We start from the raw sequence: 26,357 nt of genomic DNA, 5'->3' as shown, positions 1-26,357 counted from the left end.
ACCTTTTAAAGAAGTTAAAAAGTTTTACTTCTCCAAATTTCTCCTACAAAGAAAATATTTGACAGCCTTATGAAACCTTTGTGTGTTTAGTCTCTCAATTATGTCTGGCTGTTTTGCAACCTCATAGACTGTTGCCCACCAGGCCCCTTTGTCCATGGGATTTCCCAGGCAAGAATATGGGAGTGGGTTTCCTTCTCCATACACAACCTTTGAGGTTCCATCTATTGCTACAATGAACTAAGTGGTTCTCCAGTTACTAAAAGAAATATTTCTAGGTAAATTTGAGATACTTTCTTATATGTTTAACAAGATATACTCTCTAAAAATCTAGAGGATTAGATATTTATTATTTTTTAATGATGTTGAAAATTTTAAAAATTACCTTTGGAATAACCATATAACTTTTAACTGGCTATATAGAAATTCTTTTGTATCTGTTTTCTTCTTTTTTAAATTGAAGTATAGTTGATTTACAGTGTTATGTTAGTTTCTGATTCAGTTACACATATGTATATTTGACACATATATATATTTGATTCAGTTACATTTGTATAAAGTGATTCAGTTACATATATATTTTCATATTCTTTTATAAGTTGACATATAGCTAATTTACAATGTTTTGTTAATACTGCTGAACAATGAAGTATTTCAGATATGTATATATATATTCTTTTTAGTATTCTTTTCCATTATGGTTTAGCATAGAATATTGAATATAGTTCCCTGTGCTATACAGTCTTGTTTGTTCAGTCACTAAGTCATGTCTGACGCTTTGTGACCCAATGAACTGCATCACTCTAAGCTTCACTGTCCTTTGCTATCTCTTGGAGTTTGCTCAAACTCATGTCCATTGAATCAGTGATGCAATCCAACCATCTCATTTTCTGTCGTCCCTTTCTCCTCCTGTCCTCAGTCTTTCCCAGCATCAGGGTCTTTTCCAATGAGTTGGCTCTTCATATCAGGTGGCCACAGTGTTGGAGCTTCAGCTTCAATGTCAGTCCTTCCAACAAATGTTCAGGATTGATTTCCTTTAGGATTGACTGGTCTGACCTCCTTGCAGACCAAGTGAATCTCAAGAGTTTTCTCCAGCACCACAATTCAAAAGCATCAGTTCTTTGGTGCTCAGCCTTCTTTATGGTCCAACTCTCACATCTATACATTATTACTGGAAAAAACATAGCTTTGACTAGATGGACTTTTGTTGGCAAAGTGGTGTCTCTGCTTTTTAATATGCTGTCTATACTTGTCATGACTTCTTTTCCAAGAGCAAGCATCTTTTAATTTCATGGCTGCTGTCACCGTCTGCAGTAATTTTGGAGCCCAAGAAAATAAAATCTGTCACTGTTTTCACTTTTTCCCTATCTATTTGCCATGAAATGATAGGACTATATGCCATGATTTTCATTTTTTGAATGTTGAGTTTTAAGCCAGTTCTTTTCACACTCTTCTTTCCCTCTCAGCAAGAGGCTCTTTAGTTCCTCTCACTTTCAGCCATTAGAGTGGTGTCATCTGCATATCTGAGGCTGTTCTCCTAGCAATCTTGATTCCAGCTGTGAGTCATCCAGCCCAGCATTTCACATGATGTACTATGCATGTAAATTAAATAAGCAGGGTGACAATATACAGGTTTGATGTACTCCTTTCCCAATATTGACTCAGTTCATTATTCCAACAGTCCAGTTCTCACTGTTGCTTCTTGGCCTGCATACAGGTTTCTCAGGAGACCAGGTAAGTTGATTTGGTATTTCCATATCTTTAAGAATTTTCCATAGTTTGTTATGATTCACACAGTCAAAGGCTATTTATCCATTCTGTATATAAAAGCTTACATCTGCTAGCCCCAGCCTCGCAATCAATCCCTCCCCAAAACTCCTCTCTTGGCAACCTTAAATCTCTTCTCCATTTCCCTGAATCTGTTTCTGTTTCATAGAGGGGTTCATTTGTGTCATATTTTAGATTCCACATATAAATGACATCATATGGTATCTGTCTTTCTATTTCTGCTTTACTTCACTTAGTGTGATAATCTCTAGTTACATCTATGTTGCTGCAATAGGCATTATTTCATTCTTTTTTATGGTTGAGTAGTACTCCATTGTATTGATATATATGTACCATATCTTCATTATCCATTCATTGGTAGATGGACATTTATGTTGTCTCCATGTCTCGGCTATTGTAAATAGTGCTACTATGAACATAGGGTGTATGTTTCTTTTGTAATTGTAGTTTTGTCCAGATATATGCCCAGGAATGGGATTGCTGGATCATATGGTAATTCTATTTTTAGTTTTCTGAGGAACCTCCATACTGTTTTCCACAGTGACCATACCAATTTACATTCCTACAATCAGTGTAAGAGCGTTCCCTTTTCTCCATATCCTTTCCAGTATTTGTTATTTGTAGACTTTTTAATGACTGGTATAAGGTGGTACCTCATCATAATTTTGATTGTGCCCTTCTAATAATTACTGATTTTGAGCATCTTTTCATGTGCCTATTGGCCATCTATATATCTTCATTGGAGAAATGTCTGTTTAGGTCCTCTGGCCATTTTTGGATGGATTTTATTTTGTTTTGTTTTTGAGTTGAATGAGCACTAGGCCATTTGTGTATGACCTAAATCAAATTCCTTATGATTATACAGTGGAAGTGACAAGCAGATTCAAGTGATTAGATCTGATAGACAGAGTGCCTGAAGAACTATGGATTGAGGTTCATGACATTGTACAAAGGACAGTGATCAAGACCATCCCCAAGAAAAAGAAATGCAAAAAGGCAAAATGGTTGTCAGAGGAGGCCTTACAAATAGCTATGAAAAGAAGAGAAGCTAAAGGCAGAGGAGAAAAGGAAAGATACACCCATTTGAATTCAGAGTATCAAGGAGAGATAAGAAAGTCTTCCTCAGTGATCAGTGCAAAGAAATAGAGGAAAATAATAGAATGGGAGAGACTAGAGGTCTCTTTAAGAAAATTAGAGATACCAAGGGAACATTTCATGAAAGATCTTCATGACCAAGATAACCATGATGGTGTGATCACTCAAGTAGAACCAGACATCCTGGAATGTGAAGTCAAGTGGGCCTTAGGAAGCATCACTACAAACAAATCTGGTGAGGTGTTGGAATTCCAGCTGAGCTATTTCAAACCCTAAAAGATGATGCCATGAAAGTGCTGCACTCAATATGCCAGCAAATTTGGAAAACTCAGCAGTGGCCACAGGACTGGAAAAGGTCAGTTTTCATTCCAATCCCAAAAAAAGGCAATGCCAAAGAATGTTCAAACTACCACACAATTGTACTCATCTCACATGCTAGCAAAGTAATGCTCAAAATTCTCCAAGCCATGCTTCAACAGTACCTGAACCGTGAACTTCCAGATGTTCAAGCTGGATTTAGAAAAGGCAGAGGGACCAGAGATCAAATTTCCAACACCCATTGGGTCATCAAAAAAGCAAGAGTTCCAAAAAAATCTGCTTTATTGACTACACCAAAGACTTTGACTTTGTGGATCACAACAAAATGTGGAAAATTCTTTGAAAGATGGGAATACCAGACCACCTGACCTGGCTTCTGAGAAATCTGTATGCTTGTCAAGGAGCAACAGTTAGAACCAGATATGGAACAACAGACTGGCTCCAAACTGAAAAAAAAGTACATCAAGATTGTATATTGTCACCCTGCTTATTTAACTTATATGCAGAGTACATCATGCGAAGTGCTGGGCTGGATAAATCACAAGCTGGAATGAAGATTGCCGGGGGAAATATCAATAACCTAAGATATGCAGATGACACCACCCTTATTGCAGAAAGTGAAGAAGAACTAAGAGCCTCTTAATAAAAGTGAAAGAGGAGAGTGAAAAAGTTGGCTTACAACTCGACATTCAGAAAACTAAGATAATGGCATCTGGTCCCATCACTTCACAGCAAATAGATAGGGAAACAATGGAAGCAATGAGAGACTATTTTTGTAGGCTCCAAAGTCACTACAGATAGTGACTGCAGCCATGAAATTAAAAGATACTTGCTCCTTGGAAGAAAAGCCATGATCAAACTAGACAGAATATTAAAAAGCAGCTTTACTTTGCCAACAAAAGCCTTTCTAGTCAAAGCTGTGGCCTTTCCTGTAGTCATATATGTATGTGAGTGTTGGACTATAAAGAAAGCTGCGTGCTGAAGAATTGGTGCTTTGAATTGTGGTGTTGGAGAAGACTCTTAAGAGTCCCTTGAACTGCAAGGAGATCCAACCAGTCAATCCTAAAGAAAATCAGTCCTGAATAGTCATTAAAGGACAGATGTTGAAGCTGAAACTCTAATACTTTGGCCACCTGATGTGAAAAACTTACTTGTTGGAAAAGACCATGATGCTGGGAAAGTTTGAAGGCAGGAAGAGAAGGGGATGACAGAGGATGAGGTGGTTGGATGGCATCACTGACTCTATGGACATGAGTTTGAGTAAACTCCAGGTGTTGATGATGGACAGGGACGCCTGGTGTGCTGCAGTCTATGGGGTCACAAAGTATTGGACATGACTGAGGTACTGAACTGTTTTATTTTGTTTTTGAGTTGAATGAGCAGTTTGTATATTTTGGAAATTAAGCCCTTGTCAGTTGCATCATTTGGAAATATTTTCTCCCATTTCTTTTGCTGTGCAAAAGCTTATAAGTTTGACTAAGTGCAGTTTGTTTATTTTTGTTTTTATTTCTATTACCTCGGGAAATTGACCTAAGAAAACATTAGTACAATTTATGTCAAAGGGTGTTTTTACCTATGTTATCTTTTAGGAGTTTTATGGTGTAATGTCTTATATTTAAGCCTTTAAGCCTTTTTGAGAGTTTTTTTCATGTGTATAGTGAGAAGTTATATCTTCATTGATTTACCTGTGACTGTCCAATTTTCACAACACTGCTTGCTAAAAAGATAGTCTCTTTTTCAGTATTTGTTCTTGCCTCCTTTGTTGAAGATAAATTGACCATAAGTGTGTGGTGTATTCTTTTCCAGTAAAGGTTGTGACAAGATATTTAATATAGTTCCCTGTGCTATCCTGCTTAATAGTTAAATAGTATATAACCTTACTGTTTTTCAATTTTATATACATTAGATTTTATGTTCTAATTTCAAACTCCTAATGCATCCCTCCCCTTCCTCTTCCACCTTTGGTAACCATCAGTTTGTTTTCAAATGAACTTTCAACTTTCAATTGAACTTTTCTGTCACAAACCAGAAACAGACTCAGACACAGAAAACAAACTTAAGTTCTTTTTAAAAATATTGCCTTTTTAATGAACTTTTTTGTCTCCATAATGGTTTATTGAATGCCTACTATGTGTCTGTCATACTGTACTAAGTTGCTTCATGTGAGAGTGTTAATCACCCAATCCTGTCCAACTCTTTGTAGCATTGACCCAATATACTGTAGCCTGCTAGGTTCCTCTGTCCATAGAATTCTCCAGATAAAAATACTGGAGTAAGTAGCCATTCCTTTCTCCAGGGGGTCTTCTTGACCTAAGGATAAAACCCGGGTCTCCTGCATTGCAGGCAGATTCTTCACTGTCTGTCCTCTGGCTATATTGCTTTATAAAAACCCACTCCTTCATTTTATCCTCATAACAAATTCAATAAGTAAGTTACTTTACAAATGATGTAAGTGTAGCTCAGGATTTGGGTCACATTGCTAGTAAATGGCCAAATCGGGATTCTAGTCTAGAACTCTCTCTCCAAAACCCATTATCACATCCATGTCTCTATACTGTATTCCCTGAAATGTAGATAGAAAATGGTACTTCATCAAATATTGCTGGTTAATCAGATCTTATAGTGGAATCCCGTAGAAAAACCTTTGAAATGAATGTTCAGATGTATTTTAATCATTGTAGTCTCAGTTATGTATGGTCATGGCTGTTCTGTGGATTGAATTTATTTGGGTTTTATACTGAGGATATCTGTGCCTCTGATTTACATTAAATTGGAACAGACATTGCTTTGTAAGTTAGCAAAAGTACCGACTCTTAATATTTCCTTGTATTTCTTCTTAGACTCAGGGTACCAACTGAAAAATTGTTCCTTGGCCCTGAGGGCCACTGTATATTTTATGCTACTGTTGTTATTATGAAAAAATATCACATTATATAAATGCTTAAAATGATGGAAATAAGTAACATTGTGTTCTAATTCTGTTTTTTTTTTTTTAATATGGCTAAACTGGAGAGGGAAGATAAAGCAGAGACCAGAAAGAGAAGACATAGGGAATACAAGAAGTGAAAATGTTAGTCACTCAGTTGTGTCTAAATCTTTGCAACCCCATGGACTGTAGCCTGCCAGTCTCCGCTGTCCATGGAATCCCCCAGACCAGAATACTGGAGTGGTTAACCCAAGGTAGAAGAAAAGTGACTAGAAATGATGCAGCCCTTGGGAAAAACATTTGATCAGTTCCTCAAAAAATTAAACACAGTTAACATATGCACCACTCCAAGATGTATGCCCACTGTTCATAATAGCCAAAGAGTGAAAACAACACTCTTTACAACACTCTTTAACAACCTGAGTGTTGTTAACACTCAGATTAACAACATGTGGCGTATCTATACAGTGGAATTTAATTCAGACATAGAAAAGAATGAAATACAGCAACCTTCTACAACAAGGAATAACCTGAAGACTTTAGGCTGAGAGAGAGAAGACTACGTATTGTGTGATTCCATGCATGTGAAATCTCTAGAATACACAAATCCACAGAGACAGAAAGTAGATTATTGATTGCCAGGGAGGAAGGAAGAACCAGGAGTATCTGCTGAGTTTCTTTTTGGGATAAAGGAAATGTTTTAGAATTAGATAGTGGTAATATTTACATGAGCTTGTAAATATACTAAAAATCATTGAATTTTACACTTTAACAGTACAAATTTTATAATGTGAATATATCTCAATTTAAAAGATATTACTAGAGATTCCTTATCAGAGAAGGTAATGGCAACCCACTCCAGTACTCTTGCCTGGAAAATCCCATACGGAGGAGCCTGGTAGGCTGCAGTCCATGGGGTCGCTAAGAGTCGGACATGACTAAGCGACTACACTTTCACTTTTCACTTTCATGCATTGGAGAAGAAAATGGCAACCCACTCCAGGACTCTTGCCTGGAGAATCCTAGGGACAGAGGAACCTAGTGGGCTGCCGTCTATGGGGTCACACAGAGTTGAACATGACTGAAGCGACTTAGCAGCAGCAGCAGCAGCAGCAGAGATTCCTTATATTGCAAAGACTCCATTGAGAATCTTATTATATAAATGCATACATGTATAATTGAAATATAAATTCTTTTTATTTTCAAGTATTAGTTAAATCTTTTATAACCTCATGGTATCTATCCTTAAACTCAATCATTTTAATGGTATAGGAATGTGGGTAGATAATTGGTCTACAAAACACATTTTGTATTTCAAACCTTTTATTCTGTCTCTTTGTACACTAAAATCTTTGATTCTTTCTCTCTTTCTTTGTACACGTACACACCTTATTATTAAGTAAGTTGCAGTAAATAAATCTTCATGCATAACTTCTTTAGTGTATGCAGTTGACCCTTGAGCAATACAGAAGTTAGAGGAGCTGACCCCCCGAGCATTTGAAAATCCATGTATAATTTATAACTAGTTAACAAGGCAATGGCAAGCCACTCCAGTACTCTTGCCTAGAAAATCCCGTGGATGGAGAAGCCTGGTGGGCTGCATTCCATGGGGTCGCTAGGAGTCAGTCATGACCGAGCGACTTCACTTTCACTTTTCACTTTCACGCAATGGAGAAGGAAATGGCAACCCACTCTAGTGTTCTTGCCTGGAGAATCCCAGGGATGGCAGAGCCTGGTGGGCTGCTGTCTATGGGGTCACACAGAGTCAGACACAACTGAAGCGACTTAGCAGCAGCAGCACAGATAATGAAGTACTGTAATATTTCCTATAAAAAATTTATGTATTTTTAAAAGCTGATATAATATTATCTGGACATACTTTTATTGGTTTTTGTACTGTCCCTCATACATAGAGGGCAAGAAGAGACCAGGAAAAGGCAGACCACTCTAGACTGGTGGGTGGCAGATTTAATAAGCAAGGGAAGTTACATCTGAGGCTTGTGATGGGCAGCTTCAAGATGAGTAGATCTCTAATTCCATTTATCAGAATCATAAAAATTTGTATGGACTTTAATGTAGTTCAGTCATGTATACCATCCAGATGTTCTCAACACCACATTGCTCTCTCAGGCGGTCCCTTTTAAAATTCTTGGTGGCTGTGGGAACTGTGGGTTGAACATAGGCCAGGGGAGAGGGTCAGGAGCATCAGATTGCCTGAGTCCGACTCACTGGACAACTGACAGTGAAGTCCTCTTGATAATGTCCAACAACTTTCTACACTGAAATGTTACCAATTGATACAATATTATTCTTTATGATAACTTATTTTTCTCAGTCCAGCATCATACATTGCATTTTAGTTGCTATGTTGCCCTAGTTTCTTTAAACCTGAATAAATTCCTCAGCATTTTTTTTATGACATTGATATTTGTAATGAGTGCAGAACTATTGTTGGTTATTCTTAAAGTCCCTCAGTTTGGGTTAATCAGATAGTTTCTTCATGATGTTTTTGTTTGAAAAAATATGAATTCATGGTGATACTCTAAATCAAATTAAACACTATAGTGTTTTGGTTTTTTTTTTTTTTTGCTTTTCCTCCCTCATTTCATATTTATATTTTCCTTCTTCCACAATGAGAACCCTACCTTGTGACATTATTAAAATTTACTTACTTGGTCTTTCCTACAACATAGTTTCAGAATTTCTACACCTGCAGCAATAAGAAATATGAACAGTTAGTTTCAAAGTTGCTTTGTGGTTCTTTTGGTTTTCAACTGAAATTATGTAGCCAAATTTGAAAGTTACTTGGATCAGTCTCTCTTCCCCTTTCAATGTGGTTATGTTGTTCATTTGATATACTTACAGTTTATTTGTTTCTGTTTCTATTCAATTTTAGGGTTTCTTCCTTCATCTTTATTAATTAAAATAATAACATTTAGCATGAGTCTAAGAGTTAAAATACATAGGGAAGATATTTAGAGAGGTCTCTCCCTTCCTTATCTATTCTGCTTTGTTCCTCCCATCTTCTATAGATAAGCGATTTCATTAGTTTCTGGTTTACTGTATTTCCTTTTGTAAATATCAGCAGATAAACTTACGTTTTCTTACTTTGCTTTCATTTTACATGAAAGTAGTACATTGCACATTGGTGGGTCTATCAAATGGAGATGGTTTTGTCCCCTGGAGGATATTTGAAAACTTTTTTTTTTGTCTCTGCCACAGTGGATGCTACTAACATCTAGTCATGTAGTGGGTAGAGACCAAATGTGCTGTTAAACATCCTATAATACACAAGACCTCAGTAACAAAGAATTATCTGGTTTAACATAGCCATGATACCACTGTTGAGAAATTCTGCTATACATCTAATTTGTACTTTGCTTTTCAACTTAATATATTATGGAAATCACTCTATATCAATTAATAGAGACCTTCCACATCCAGTTTTATAGCTGCATGGTACAGGTACCATTGTTTATTTAATCAGTCTCCTTTGTATGTGCATTTAGGTTTTCTCAATATTTTGCAATTTCAAATAATGCTGTAATGGATAACTTTATATACTTTTTTGTTCTTGGTGGTACACTTTTGAAAGTATATTTTTAGAATAAAGTCCTAGAAGTGGATCAAACACCAGATGATATATTGGTTTGCCAAATCCTCTCCAAAGGGTTGTACCATTTTGTATTTTCATGATTGTAAGAAAGTACCTGTCTCTCCATAGACTTGCCGATTGAGTGAATTGTCAAGTTTTTGAACTTCTACCAATCTGATAAATAAGAAACTAAGTATATTGTTAATTTGCATTTCTCTTATTTTGAATATCTTTTAAAAGTTTTGTTTGTTCATATTGTCAAAGCCTCAAATTTTATAATTTTTAACTCAAATAGTTTTAGATGAAATACAGAAGCAACATTTATAAAATATAACAGAACACATGGAAACTTACAATACCGTGTGTAAAATAGATAGCCAATGGGAATTTGCTGTATGACCCAGGGAGCTCAAACAGGGGCTCTGTGACAATCTAGAAGGCTGGGATGGGAGGGAGATGGGAGGGAGGTTAGAGAGGGAGGAGATATGGGTGTACCTATGGATGATTCTTGTTGATGTTTGACAGAAAATAACAAAACTCTGTAAAGCAATTATCCTTCAATTAAAAAGTAAATAAAGTGGCAAATAATAATAATATATCTTATAGTACTATCCTACAGGTATGTCTTTATATGATATAGACATAAATCTTTTTTGGATGGAATAATCAAAATGTTCTGGGCAACTGTTACCCACGTTTTTCACTAATTGAATCAGATCCCCTAAACAGAATCCTTGTCCTCTTGGAAAGGACTTGCCTTTTCAAAGTATTTTGAAAAATTAAATTCAGAGTATAAAACTTAAAAAAATATATGTATAACAGAACAAGTATGTATTTCTGTGCTGAAAATATCCAAGTATTTCTTATAGAAACTTTTCTTGTGGCATGTCTCAATATGTTTTTTTACATGAATAAAACAACATATTGTCCTGACACATCTGAGAGAGAATACTTATCACCAGATAATAAATATAATCCTAGAAATAGAGTATTTAAAGACTCCTCTAGAGTTTTCAGGCTACTAGGATATCACAATAAGTAAGCTAAACTGATTTTGTCTCGGATTCTTGTGTTTTACAGGCCATACATGTCTCTTGGAAGTCTTCGAGATCAAGTAATTTATCCAGATTCAGTGGATGACATGCATGACAAAGGCTATACAGACCATGATCTAGATTGTATTCTACACAGTGTTCATCTCTATCATATAGTTCAAAGAGAAGGAGGTAAAGTCTATAATTCATGGCTTTTTTTCATGTATTTAACATAACTTTAAAAAAATTAAGTTGGGTTTAATTTTGATGTATGCTGTTGTTGGAACATAAGCACATAAGCAAAGATGGAATTTATAGCTTTTGTTGCTTTTCCATTGTTAACTTGCTCTTTTCTGTTTGTGCTATATTTCGTTCAGCAAACTAAGCTTTTTCCTAAGTCCACAGCTAGCATTTGAAGATTTTTTTCATATTTGGATGAACATGTGTTCCTGAAGCCATAGTCAATCTAAATGTATGTAAGGTTCATGACAGAAATATTCTCCTGTTAATCCCTCGGCTTACATTAAATATAATAATTTGAGAAGTAGGTATCACAGAACCTTTTTATTTTCAGACCAACAGTCTTACCAATACATTATTTTTTTCTCTACAGCAACACATAGAGAATTAGATAAAACACAGAAACTTCTGTTTGGTAGTTTTTCAGCATAAAACATACTTTGAAAAAGTAAGAATAAGAGTTATACATATCAGCTCAAGAAAGAATCACTTTCAGAACACAGAAATAACTTGATAACATATAATTTGATAGCCTAGAAAAACTACTGAAATAGCAAGCTAGAATTCTATGTTTAATTTTGCATGTGTTTTATTTTTCTAGCCCGCTTACATGATCAAAAGAAGCAGAGTAGTACCGTAATTAAGAATGTAGGCTTTGAAATCAGAATTCTGGAATCAAATCTTTAACTCTGTTCTCTGTACCTTTGTATCTTCACCTGTAAAATGGAGATAAATACCTTATAAAGATGCTGTTAAGATTTAATAAGACTTTATTTAAAGTATTTAGAACAGTGATACATAGTAAATTCACAATAGTTGCTAAAGGTAATAGAGCTAGATGTAATATTGATACAAAGATATTTTGTCTTTGTGTGATGGTGCTCAATATTTTACATATTTCACATCTATTATTTCATGTGATACATTAAGAAACCAATGTAGGCAAAAAGAGATAATATTATATTATTGTATTTATATATGATATCTATAGATATCATTTTAGAATATAATACATATTCATAAATATCATGTATAATATTTATACATATCATCTTATAATATCATAGTTCATAAGTGCTATAAATATGGAAAGCAGGTTGTCTTTTTGTGTCATATGGTCAACTTCTTCCCAGTTTTAAAACAGTGTGGCAAAATAGCAACTACCTATTAATTGGGGGTAAGTTATTTGGATAAGTTTGAAATCTAATAATCTGAATAGAAATTTATAATAATTTGTCACATATTCTATTCTTTTAAAAGTTATCAAGAAATTCTAGAACTAGTTTTAAGAATTTTTCAACCTTAAAAATACATGATAGTAATTGTTATGGTTTATCGAGTGCTCACTCTGCAGAATATAACATGTTACTCAGTTTACACTGTCATCTTATTTAATATTTGTAGCTGCCCAATGATGTGGATTTTACTAACCCCCCTTTAACAGATGAAATTCAGAAGTTTAGCAGTTTCCCCAGGGGCCCTCAGCAAGAGGTGGAACAGGGATTCCAACACAGATGAGACTTGAATGTCAATGTTCTATATAAGATATGCCACTGTGTTATGCTATCTCAACATCTTAGATACTAATAAGGCTTGTTATATCCTTATACATAAAAAATGATAAGGAAATCCACTGTACTTGCCTAGTCCTTAAAACATGAAACATATTTTTAAGCAAAGCAAGAAAACAAATTTGCAAGGACATCACTTACTCTGGAAGAAGCCTGCTGAAGTTCTAGTAAGACTATTAATGATTTGAAGCAACACTAGTTCCAACACTTAAAGAAATTTGCTTAGAGAAATTCTTTACTTTAGTATAAGATAGATTTAAAAACTATGTTTTATTCCATCAAACAAATTACAAAATAGAAAGGTGTAGAATTGTTAACAAATAGATGTGAGCGAAAACAGTTTGTACATCTTCAGGAAGCAAGAAAACTTCACTTCTTAGCTGACTTAGTATCACTGTTTCAGCATCAGAAGAAGTATCGTGACTCAGAGTTTTGATTTGTATGTTCTGTGTTCAAGAAAGATTGCCTGTTAAAGCTTTTGGGTTTAGTGAAACAATGAACATAATTTATTTAAATACATAAAATTTAAGGATGCTTTGACCCAAATACTTTCGTCTTTGTGCATTCTTATTTCAAGGGGGGAGCTATTTTTTTAAGCCCAGAATATTTCTCCACTGTGTAGCAATCTAAACCTATTTTTTCAAATCCTCACTTATGTTTCATAAATGCTATAAAAGTCATAGAGGAAATTTTATTTCAACAGTTTTCACTAGAAGCAAGAACTTTGAATCACATGGCATTTAGAGTTTTTCCCTAATATAAAATTATGTTTTTAAATAGATGGAAAATTCCTGGAAGTTTGCCCAGGAATGAACACTGGTCCCTTTTGGGGAGTATCATTGGGAAATAGGGAAAGTCTTTTCAATCCAGTGCACAAGAAACAATGAAACTCTAGTTCTCATTTCCTTTCCCTTTGACCGAGTTTATTTAGAAATTTTAGTAAAGATGAAAATTCAGTTGAGAAATAATAAAGAAAGCAGAGGGCCTGGATTTTTTCCAAATGGGAAAATTAAACCTAGACTACTTGGGATTTGGTAATGTCCTAAGTTTGCATGTGTGTGTTTGTGCATGTGTATATTTGTGTTTGTGAGTATGTGTGTGAGAGTTTTGATAGTCATTTTCCTCTTTGAAAATCAGGATTTGCTTAGTCCACTCTGTTTTATGATATTCTCACTTCAGAAAAATATCTGATATGACTGCCTTCCTAAGAGACCCAATGATTTTGTTTCTAAGTGACTTTTTTTTCTTATTACAAAATTAAGACAGGCCATAAAAATAATATAAAGATAGTAATTTTAATTTTTCAAATATTGTAAAAATGTACATCTTAGAAAGTAAAAGCCTCATAATTCCATTCCCAGAGATGATGCAATTATAATTTATAGGGCTTCCCAGGTGGCGCTAGTGGTAAAGAATCCACCTACCAATCCTGGAGACATAAGAGACACAAGTTTGATCCCTGGGTTGGGAAGATCCCCTGGAGTAGAAAATGGCAACCACTACAGTGCTCTTGCCTGGAAAATTCCATGGACCGAGGAGCCTGGTGGGCTACAGTCCAGGGGGTCACAAAGAATCAGACACAACTGACAACTGAGTACAATTATAATTTATATACCTTATGTGTTTCTTACTTCTAATAAAAACTGTTGCAAAAAATTTTTCTCTGTAACTTAATTTTATAATATTTGTGAAACATAAATGATGTTTTGAAAAATAGATTCAGATTGCTACACAGTGGAAAAATGTTCTGGACTTAAAAAAATTTCCCCTTACTAACTGAGAAGGCAAAAGAGAAAAGTATTCGGGTCAAAGGCAGCTTTAATTTTACATATTTAAATAAACCATGTCCTTTTGTTCCACGGAACTCAAAGGTTTTAGCAAGCAATTGAAAATCTGCATATAACTTACAGAAGGCCCTCATATCCATGGTTCTTTCATATCTGCTGTTCTGCTGTTGTGGGTTAAACCAACCACAAACTATATAGTACCACAGTATTTACTATTGAAAAAGCAGGTGTGTAAGTATTTCTCAGTTCAAATTTATGTTGTTTAAGGGTGATCTGTATACAAACACAATTTTGCAATTTGGTTTTTCATATAAAAAATATTCTAGGTACATTTTTATATCAGTATGTATTTTTTAAAAAAAACTTTTATTGAAGTATAGTTGTTTTGGACATCCCAAGTCGTGTGAATTGTAAAGAACCTTCCTGCCAATTCAGGAGACATAAGAGACACGGGTTCACTCCCTGGGTTGGGAAGATCCCCTGGAGGAGGGCATGGCAATCCACTCCAGTATTCTTGCCTAGAGAATCCCCTGGGCAGAGGAGCCTGGTGGGCTACAGTCCATAGGGTTGCAAAGAGTTGGATACAACTGAAGTAACTTAGCATGCATGCAGGCATAGTTGCTTTACAATATTGTGTTTCTACAAAGTGAATCATCTATGCTATGCTATGCTAAGTCACTTAAGTCGTGTCCGACTCTGTGTGACCCCATAGACGGCAGCCCACCAGGCTCCCCCGTCCCTGGGATTCTTCAGGCAAGAACACTGGAGTGGGCTGCCATTTCCTTCTCCAATGCATGAAAGTGAAAAGTGAAAGTGAAGTCGCTCAGTCATGTCCGACTCTTAGTGACCCCATGGACTGCAGCCTAACAGGCTCCTCCATCCATGGGATTTTCCAAGCAAGAGTACTGGAGTGGGGTGCCATTGCCTTATGTATACATATATCCCCCGCTTTTTTAGATTTCCTTCCCATACAGATCATCACAGAACATTGACTTCCCTGTGCAACACAGTAGGTTCTCATTTTATACATAATAATGTGCATATGTCAATCCCAACCCCAATCTCCCAATTCATCCTCCTTTCCCCCACTGATATCCATAAGGTTGTTCTCTACATCTGTGTCCCCATTTCTGCTTTGCAAATAAGTTCTTCTGTACCATTTTTCTAGATTCCACATATAAGTGATATTACATGATATGTATTTTTCTCTTTCCAACTTACTTCATTCTATATGACAGTCTCTAGCTCTCTTCACATCTTTGCAAATGGCACTGCTTTGTTCCTTTTTATGACTAATATCCCACTGTAAGTATGTACCAGGTCTTTATCCATTCCTCTGTTGATGGACATTTAGGTTCCTTCCATGTCTTGGCTATTGTAAATAGTGCTGCAATAAATACTGGGGTGCGTGTATCTATTTGAATTTTGGTTTTCTCCACATAGATGACTGGAGTGAGATTTCTTGGTCATATGGTAGTTCTATTTTTAATTTTTTGAAAAACTTCCATATTGTTCTCCATAGTAGTTGTACCAATTTACTTGCCCACCAACAGTGTTGGAGGGTTTCTCTTTTCTTCACACCCTCTCCAGCATTTATTGTTTATAAATGTTTTCATGATGGTCTTTCTGACAAGTAATTTTAATTTTCATTTCTCTAATAATTAGTGATGTTGAGCATCTTTTTTATGTGCTTTTTGGCCATCTGTATGTCTTCTTTGAAAAAAAGTCTATTAGGTCTTCCACCCATTTTTTCATTGGATTGTTTCTTTTATTATTGAGCTATATAAGCTGTTTGTATATTTTGGAGATGAATCCCTTGTTGGTTGTTTTGTTTGCAAATATTTTCTCCTATTCTGAAGGTTGTATTTTTGTTTTATTTATTGTTTCATTTACTGTGCAAAAGGTTATAAGTTTAATTAGATCTCATTTTGCTTATTTTTGTTTTTAGTTTCACTATTCTGGGAGATGGATCCAAAAAGATCTTTCTATAATTTATGTTAGAGGGTGTTCTGCTTATGATTTTCTCTAAGAGTTGTAAGTGCCCAGCCTTACATCTAGGTCTTTAATCTATTTTGAGTTTGTTTTTGTGTATGGTATTAGGAAGTGTTCTAATTTTATTCTTTTACAGATAGCTGCCCAGTTTTCCCAGCACCACTTATTGAAGAGACTGTCTTTTTTCCGTTGTATATTCTTGCCTCCTTTGTCATAAAGTAGGTGAACAGAGGTGTCTAGATTTATCTTTGGGCTTTCTATCTTGTTCCATTGATCCATATGTCTTTTTTTGCCCCAGTACCATACTGTCTTGATTACTGTAGCTTTAGTCTGTAGTATAGTCTGAAGTCAGAGAGCCTGATTCCTCCAGCTCTGTTTTTATTTTTCAAGATTGCTTTGGCTATTTGGGGTATTTTGTGTTTCCATACAAATTAAAAAATATTTTAATCTGATTCTGTGGAATAATGTCATTGGTAATTTGATGGGGATTCCATTGAATCTGTGGATTGCTTTGGGTAGTACAATTATTTTTACAGTATTGATTCTTCAAATCCAAGAACATGGTATATCTCTCCATCCATTCGTATCATCTTTGTTTTCTTTCATCAGTATCCTATAGTTTTCTGAATCAAGGTATTTTTCCTTCTTAGATAGTTTTATCCCTAGATAGTTTCATCTTCATGATGAAATCATAAATCGAATTGTTTTCTTAATTTCTCTTTCTGATCTTCTGTTAGTGCATTGGAATGAAAGAGATTCCTGTGTATTAATTTTGTCTGGTTTTGGTATCAGGGTGATAGTGGCCTTATAAAATTAGCTTGGGAGTGTCCCTCCCTCTGCAATTTTTGGAAGAATTTGAGAAGGACATGTTAGCTGGTCTCTAAAATAGAATTCACCTGTGACACCATCTAGTCCTGTACTTTTGTTTCTTGGAAGATTTTAATCACAGTTTTATTTCAATTTCATTATTCATGACTGGCCTGTTCATAATTTTGTTCAGTTAAATTTTTTTAAATATATTTATTTACTTATAAGGCTGCATTGAGTTTTAGCTGTGGCATGTAGGTTCTTTGCTGTGGCACATGGGCTTCTCTCTAGTTGTAGCATGTGGGTTTAGTTCCTCTCTGGCTTGTGGGATCATAGTTCTCCAAGGATCAATCCTGTATCCTGTGCTCTGGGAGACAGATTTTTAACCACTGGACCACCAGGGAAATCCCTGTTCATATTTTCTATTTCTTCCTAGTTCAGTCTTAGAAAGTTATACCTTTCTAAGAATTTGTCCATTTCTTCCAGGTTGTCCATTTTATTGGCATACACTGAGTTGGTCAAAAAGTTCACACAAATTTTTTCAGAAGATGTTACAGAAAAACCCAAACATTTTGGTTAACCTAGTAATTGCTTGTAGTAGTCTCTTATGATCTTTTGTGTTTCTGTGGTGTCAGCTGTAATGTCTCCTTTTCCATTTCTAATTTTATTGATTTGAGTCCTCTCCCTTTTTTTTTCTTAAGGAGTCTGGCTAATGGTTTTATCAATTTTGCTTATCTTCTCAAAGAACCAATTTTTAGTTTCATTGGCTTTTGCTATTCTCTGTTTTATAATATTTCATTTATTTTTGCTCTGTTTTTTATTATTTCTTTCCTTCTTCTAACTTTTGGTTTTGTTTGTTCTTATTTCTCTAGTTGCATTTGGTACAAGGTTGTGTTGTTTATTTGATATTTTTCTTGAGATGGATTGTATTGTTATAAACTTCCCTCTTAGAACTGTGCTGCTTTCCATAGGCTTTGGGTCACCTGTTTTAGTTTTCAATTGTTTCTAGATATTTTTTATTTCCTTTTTGATTTCTCCAGTTATCCATAGGTTGTTTAATAGCACATTGTTTAGCCTCCACATGTTTGTGTTTTTAATAGTTTTTTTTTCCCCCTTATTTGCTTTCTAATCTCATAGCATTGTTTCAGAAAAGATACCTGATACAATATCAGTTTTCTTAACTTTACTGAAGCTTGATTTGTGACCCAAGATGTAATCTATCCTGGAGAATGTTTCATGTGCTCTTGAAAAGAAAATATATTCTCCTGTTTTCTGATGGAATGTCCTGTATATATCAATTAAGTCTATCTGGTCTAATGTTTCATTTAAGACTTGTGTTTTCTTGTTAATTTTTTCTCCTAGGTTGAGTGCATAAATATTTACAATTGCTTTATCTTCTTCTTGGATTGATCCCTTGATTATTAGGTAGCATCTTTCCTTATCTTGTTAACAGTCTTTATTTTAAAGTCTATTTTGTCTGATGTGAGTATTGCTACTCCAGCTTTTCTTTGCTTTCCATTTTTATGGATTATCTTTTTCCATCTCCTCAATTTCAGTCTGTGTGTATCCCTAGGTCTGAAGTGGGTCTCTTGTAGACAGCCTATATATAGGTCTTGTTTTATCCATTCAGCCAGTCTGTTTCTTCTGGTTGGAACATTATTCCATTTACATTTCAGATAATTATCAATAGATATGTTCCTATTGCCATTTTCTTAATTGTTTGGGGTGTGGTTTTCTTTGTATGTCTTTTTCCTCTTTCCCTTCCTTTTTTGTTCTCCTTTCTAGTGTTTTTTTGCCTATAGAAGTTCCTTTAGCAGTTGTAAAGCTGGTTTGGAGGTGCTGAATGCTCTTAGCTTTTGTTTATCTGTAAAATTTTTGATGCTCTGTCAAATCGGAATGAGAGCCTCGCTGGTTAGAGTATTTTTGGTTATAGGCTTTTCCTTTTCATCATTTTAAATATATCCTCCCACTCCCTCTGACCTGCAGAGTTTCTGCTGAAAAATCAGCTGATAACTTTTTGGGGTTTCCTTGTCTGTTATTTGTTGCTTTCCCCTTGTTGCTTTTAATATTGTTTGTACTTAATTTTTGTTAGTTTAATAATATGTGTCTCAGTGTGTTCCTCCTTGGGTTTATCCTTTATGCAACTCTCTTTGCTTTCTAGGCTTGGGTGACTATCTCATTTCCCATGTTAGAAAAGTTTTTTACTGTGATTTCTGGAAATATTTTCTCAGACCCTTTTTGTTCTTCTTCTGGGACCTCTATAATTCAAATGTTCATGCATTTAATGTTGTTCCAGATGTCTCTGAGTTTATTCACATTTCTTTTCATTTTATTATTATTATTATTCTGTTCTACAGCAGAGATTTATACCACTCTGTCTTCCAGGTCACTTATGCATTCTTCTGCCTCAGTTATTCTGTTATTGATTTCTTCTAATGTGTTTTTCATTTTCAGTTCCTGTCTTGTTCATTTTTGTTTATTTGTGTTTTAGTTCTTCTAGGTCTTTGCTAAACTTTTATTATATCTTTTCAATCCATGCCTCCAGTCTGTTTCTAAGATCTTGGATCATCTTTACTATCATACTCTGAATTCTCTTTCAGACAGATTGCTTATCTCCTCTTTATTTAATTGTTCTTGTAGGTTTTAATATTGCTCCTTCGTCTGCAACATATCTCTTTGTTACCTTTTTTTTTTCCTCAAAGTTTTGTGTTTGTGATCTGCTTTCCAGGCTGCAGGGTTGCAGTTCCTCTTGCTTCTGTTATCTGTCCCCTGGTAGGTGAGGTTGATCCAGAGACTTGTGCTGTTATCCTCTTAATGAGGGTTAGACTATTGTTGTGGTGACCAGAGCCTGCCTTGGATATTGAGTGAGGGCTCCCCTTTGCTCTTTGGTTGTCACTGCCCTGTCATGGGTGGAGTCGGCTTCCAAGTTGTTGTAGTAGAAGCCCCCAGATTTGCTTCTTAGCTGTGTTTCTGATCTGTGGTGCAAAGTAGGCACGGTTGGAGCACTGCTGCTGGGAGGGAAGCTACTAAGTATCCCTTCTTTGGAGCTACTCTCCTGTGATGTACTCTGTTGTATGATCTTTCACCCATTGTGCAGACCCTCAGACTACACTGATATTAGCATTGCCATGCTAACATTTGACTCTGGTGTCTCCTAGAGATTTCTTTCACCAGGTCATCAGAGTAGATCCACTGAAGTCCAGCCCCAGGATTGCAGTAATCATGGATCTGGACCAGTTGTGGGTATTAGGTGCTGAGTCATGCTCAGTTGCTCAGTCATGTCTGTCTCTTTGTGACCCCATGGACTGTAGCCCACCAGGTTCTGCTGTCCATGGAATTTTTATGCAAGAATATGGGAGTAGGTTGCTATTTCCCACTCCAGGGATCTTCCTGAGCAAGGGACTGAACCCTCGTCTCTTGCATCTCCTGCACTGGTAGGTAGTTTCTTTACCAATGCACCATCTAGGAAGCTACCAGGTGTTATAGGGGTAGCTCAGATTTTAGCCTGGCACAAGCCACCAAGTGTACATGCATGTTAAGTCACTTCAGTTGTGCCTGAATCTTGCAACCCTATGGACTATAGCCTGCTAGGCTCCTTTGTCCATGGGATTCTGCAGACAACACTACTGGAGTGGATTGCCCTGCTTCCAGGGGATCTTCTCAACCCAGGGATTGAACCCATATCTTTTATATCTCCTGTATTGGCAGGTGGGTTCTTTACCCCTAGTGCTACACCTACTAAAACTAGGTCTGTCTTGGCTGTGGGAGCACTTATCTGTTCAGATGTTTTGTAGGTGCTGAGTTTTTACCAAGCTGTTTGTGAGGGTTTCAATTTGTGCATCTGCAAGGAAAAATTTCAGCTTTTCTTCTTAAATTCAGTGGCCCCTGGGACTTAGCAGTGGTTTTAGCTCCACCTCTGAATATAAGTCGCACACAGGGATCTACTCCCAAGGCTGCCCTGGAGCACTTTGGTCTGCCCCAGTGAGGACAGGGCCCAGAGGTGGCACAGCTGCCAGCGTCATGGGAGGCAACAGGTGCACAAAGGGGTTGGAAGTTGTAAGAGATCTGGCCCAGTCACAGGTTCACGGGGAAACCGATGGCCATGATGTGGGAGATCCAGCCCTGGTGGGAGCATTTCCTATCACCTGGTGGCAGGCACATGAGGTTAGCCCTGGGTGATCTTTCCAAGCAATCAGAGCCAGCCCTGTCGGGGGCCTTTCCTAGTTCCTAGCAGCAGGTGAGCTGGGGCCAGCCCTGGGAGGGGCTTTTCCTAGTGTTTGGCCACAGCTCCAAAAGGATTAGCCCCAGCAGGAGCCTTTTCTAGTGCCTAGTGGCAGGCATGAGACAGCTCACCCTGGCGGAAACCATTTTTACCACCTGGCGAGGTGTAAGTAGGGGCTGACAGTGTAGGGAGAGAGGCTGCAAAGACAGCTCCACCCACTACATGCCACTCAATAATGGCTCCTTGCTTCTATGGTAGTCCAGGTTTCCTCCACAAGTATTCCCAGTTGTGGATTTTCTCATTCCCATCCCTTCAGTCTGTCCTGTCTACTTGCATCCAGCAGCAGTCCTCTCCTCAGCTTTTCTGTCATTGCCTATATTCCAGCACCCAGTGCCAATGCACACTGACAGACACAAGTCTCAGGCTCGGAGGCACAGGGCTGTGGCACAGATCATCTATGCAGGTCTCACTTTGTCCTGCCTGCCATAGACCGGCTGTTTCATTCCCCTCCAACAGGCCCAGATGATTTCCTTCTGTCCCATCCAATCTGCCCCTCCACAAGGGGGTTTCCCTGGATGCAGGAACTTCTGAGCTTCTTCAGAACCCCCACCTAGAAGCAGATACTATTCCACTTCCTGTCCTCTTCTTTTTCCCTTCTTTCTTTTGTCTTACATGGTTCCGCATGGATCTTTCTTGCCCTTTCCAGTGTCTAAGGTCTTCTCCTAGTGTTCAGCCAGTGCTCTGTGAGCCCTGTTCCATATCTAGATATATTCTTGATGCATCTGTGGGGAGATGAACTCCTAGTCCTCCTACTTCTCTGCCATCTTGCTTTTCCCTATACTAGTATGTATTGATCTAACTTTTTTTTTAATCTAACCTATTTTTTAGAAAATAGAAGACTTGCTTTTGAATAAATAACCAACAGAAAGTATTTACGATGTTGTGAGAGATGGAATAGGTAAATTGTAAAACATGAAGATACACTTACATATAAATCCTAGCTCTAATACATAGCTGTATAAATTTTGATATATCAATTTCTTCATGAATTTCAGCTTATCTACTTATAAAATAACACTAATAATAGACACCTCATAAGGTTGTGAAATATACAATGAAAATTGTGAAAAATACAACTCATATAAAGTGCCAGGCAGATGGAAGCCATTTAAATAAGCTCCTTTCATATCTTTTGTAGACTTTGTAATGTGCGTGTGTGCTCAGTCACTTCAGTTATATCCTACTCTTTGCGACCCTGTGGACTGTATCCTGCTAAGCTCTTCTGTCCATGGGATTCTCAGGCAAGAACACTGGAATAGGTTGCCATCCCCTCCAGACCCAGGGATCAAACCTTTGTCTCTTGCACTGCAGGCAGATTCTTTACCCACTGAGCCACCTGGGAAGCCCAGACTTTGTAATAGGCCTGTGCAAATTTGTTGGTCTTTTCTCCTACCCCCCTGCAAAATAAGTCTAAGTATACCAACTCTTTGGAGACATTAAAAAATAAACACCTTTTCAAGGTATCAGTATTTAGAATTCTTAGAATATGTTCTGTCAATATAAGTAATTATTACCATTAAAAAATATCAAATCTAAGACCAAGTGCTTAAACGTAAGGCACTCTGGTCTATCCAGGCATATGTTTTGTGAAATATCAGGTTCTTTGTGTAATAGCTTAAACTTGCTAGGAATCACTTGTCTAGGTAAAAACTGTAAAAGATGCTCTCTTGGATTAAAAGATGCTTTATACAATATGTATTTTTATATATTTTAAAGGATGGGATGCTATTATGGACTGGAAAGATGTCTTATCAGGAGGGGAAAAGCAAAGAATGGGCATGGCTCGCATGTTTTATCATAGGTAAGTGTATTATATTCAAGTTACTATTGATACTATTCTATTGTTGTAATAAAAAATGTTCGGATAGGATCCCTTGTCCTCATTCGGTTTGAAAATATATTTCTGAAAAGCTAGTGCTTAGAATTTATAGTATTTAAATTTCTTAGGTTGTTTTTTAATGTGACAGAAATCTCCAAGTGTTTGTTCTATTTATTTTATGTTGAGTAATGTTAGATGACAAAATTTAATTTTTGTGTCCTAAGTTTGAAAGTGGGATAATTACTAATTTTAAAATGTGAAGACTAGATAACCACTATTATGCTATTGTGAACACAGTAGGTGGACATTCAGTGAAAGTCAAAGTTGCTCAGTTGTGTCTAACTCTTTGCAACCCCATAGCGTGTAGCCTTCCAGGCTCCTTGGTCCGTGGAATTCTCCAGCCCATAATACTGAGGTAGGTAACTGTTCCCTTCTCCAGGGGATCTTCCCAACCCAGGGATCGGACCCAGATCTTCTGCATTGCAGGCAGATTCTTTACCATTTGAGCCACCAGGGAAGCCCAGATATTCAGTAATACTTCTCAATTACATGATTAAATTAAAACTAAATTAAATTTCTAGTCAGTCAGTGGCCTATAAAGTTAGTAGTGTTCTCCTTGAGAGGAGGCATATCTAATGGTAAAAGGAACCAACCAGCCTAAGTCTTAATGGACTCAGAAATAAAGAGATGCAGGAAATAATTTATCTTGATAAAACTTTTCTATTTCTAACCAGCTTAATAGCCTTTTGGTTCAGAGTATCAAGCACAAGACACTAGAAATAAATATTGAAGCTATTATGATTTGTTCCTTTTTTTTAATCCTATTTTCTGTGAAAAATAAATTCCCATTTTAATGTTAGGCCTCTGGCAATGAGAACCTAAGTTGTTACTTTCAGTACTTACATCTTGGGCATTAAAGTTATGTACATGGATGGCTGAGTGGACCATAAGCTGGGGCACATGCAATACTCTTGACGAAGTTGCAGTGGAAGCAATAAAACTTCTGTAGGGAACTTTTAAAAGCTGATAGAAAAATGCAAAAAAAAAATCAAGTAAGCTTCATTAAACACTTAGCAACAAGTTGACTATCAATTTTTTAGAAATCTTTTATTATGGAAAATCCATTAAAAGTTCATCAAAAAAGAGAATATTGTAAGATGAACCCTATATTCCCATCACACTGATTCAACAAGTCTAATATTTTACAGCACTTGATTTATTTATTTTTTTATATAAAGCATTGTGAAGCAAATCCAAAGTCATGGAATTTTTCATGAAATATTTTGACATCAATCTCTGAAATATTAGGATATTTTTCTTATATTATATACCATAATCATCATTAATACAATTGACAATAATCATTTAAAATTATTTCATACCTGGTTCATATCCAATTTCCCTGATAGTCTCAAAAATATCTTTTTATACTCGGTTTGTTCAAACCAAGATCCAAACAAATTTTATGTATTGAATTTTGTTGTTATATATCTCTTAATTATTTTTAATTCAAAGAGTTGTTTCTTCTCCTGCCTCTGTGCCCCTCCCATCTTTTATACTATTGACTTGTTGAAGAAGCTAGGTCAGTTGTCCTTTAAGAATGTTGTCCTTTCAAGATTGATCTGATTGCTTCCTCTTGAGATCCCTTTACCTCTTTCCTCAATCTACTATTTTTCTTATAAACTGGAAATTAGAGCTAAAAACTTGATTATATTTAGGTTCAGCCTTTCTGGTAAGAATATAACATGTAATATTTATCACTGAAAAAATAATGTATAGTTTAAATGACTTTATTAAATATAATTATGTGTTTATATTATAGAAGTGGAAAATTTAGATGAGTAAAAAGAAGAAAAAATTCTGTTTTACTACTTGTAGCACATAAAATTTTAGTATAGTATTTTCTCTATTTTAGTATACAAAAGTTGGTTGTTATTTTTAACTTTTTAATATGTAACTATTTTCATAAAGTATTTACAGTTTATATTCCTCTTTTTTTGGGGGGGGGCATACCACATGGCTTGTGGAATCTTAGTTCCCTGACCAGAGATTGAAATCAGGCCCCAGCAGTGAAAGCACTGAGTCCTAACAACTGCACCACAAGGGAACTCCTTGTATCCCTCTTTTTATTTTGTATCCTATTATGTGTATTACTATGTAATAGCTAGCCAAGGTTTATTATTATTATAACATTTATGTACCAAATACATAAATGTATTTCAGTATTCAATTCAATGAATTCTGATAAATGTATATACAATATATAATCAATATCCCAATTAAGATAAAGAATGATTCTATCACTTAGAAAGTCCCTCATGCCCCTTTCCAGTCAAATCTTTCCATAGACAATTTCTGTTTCCATTTCTAATGCATAAATTAGTTCTCCTGTTCTACAACTTCATATAAATTAATCATGTTGTGTGTGTGTTTGTCGCTCAGTTATGTCCAACTCTTTGCGACCCCATGGACTGTAGCTCACTAGGCTCCTCTCTCCATGGAATTCTCCAGGCAAGAATACTGGAGTGGGTTGCCATTCCATCCTTCAGGGGATCTTCCCGACCCAGGGATCAAACCCAGGTCTCCCACATTGTGGGCAGATTCTTTACTGTCTGAGCCACCAGAGAAGCCCCAAAATTAAATCATACAATATGTATTATTTTGTGTTATAGCTGGAGTTTATACATGAGAAAAATGTTGTGTAATAACATGGTATTTTAATAACATACATGGTTAGTTCAAGGGTAAGGCAAACTAAAAAATATAAACTAAAATATGCAAACTCTGAATTTTTAGTGAAGTATATTTTACAATGACTTTTTTGAGATAATGTGGTGAGATTCGAGAGTAAACTTTGTAGTATGAAATTTATGACTATCTGTTAACCACTATTACCTTGAATCTGTCTGTGCCTTGTCCATAAATATTCAGTAATATGATCCCCCATATAGTTGGTGAAATGTGACATGCTGGTGGTTTTCTTGCTCAGTCATGTCCGACTCTTGCAATCCCATGGACTGTAACCTGCCAGGCTCCTCTGTCCATGGGATTCTCCAGGCAAGAATACTGGAGTGGGTTGCCATTTGCTTCTCCAGTTAAATCTTCC

The 26,357-nt window shown here is 36.2% G+C and overlaps 1 protein-coding gene across 1 annotated transcript in view; it reads left to right on the top strand.

Moving 5' to 3' along the window:
• Positions 1-26,357, top strand: part of ABCD2 (ATP binding cassette subfamily D member 2) — an 85,708-nt gene that overhangs the window by 42,321 nt on the left and 17,030 nt on the right. The window contains exons 7-8 of the mRNA XM_005887731.2: positions 10,800-10,945; positions 23,149-23,233. Coding sequence (XP_005887793.1) covers positions 10,800-10,945; positions 23,149-23,233 — 231 coding nt within the window. The remainder of the gene's footprint in view (positions 1-10,799; positions 10,946-23,148; positions 23,234-26,357) is intronic.

Source organism: Bos mutus, chromosome 5, assembly GCF_027580195.1.
Source record: "Bos mutus isolate GX-2022 chromosome 5, NWIPB_WYAK_1.1, whole genome shotgun sequence".
In the NCBI taxonomy this organism is placed as follows: domain Eukaryota; kingdom Metazoa; phylum Chordata; class Mammalia; order Artiodactyla; family Bovidae; genus Bos; species Bos mutus.
This window is presented reverse-complemented; position numbering and strand designations above follow the sequence as displayed.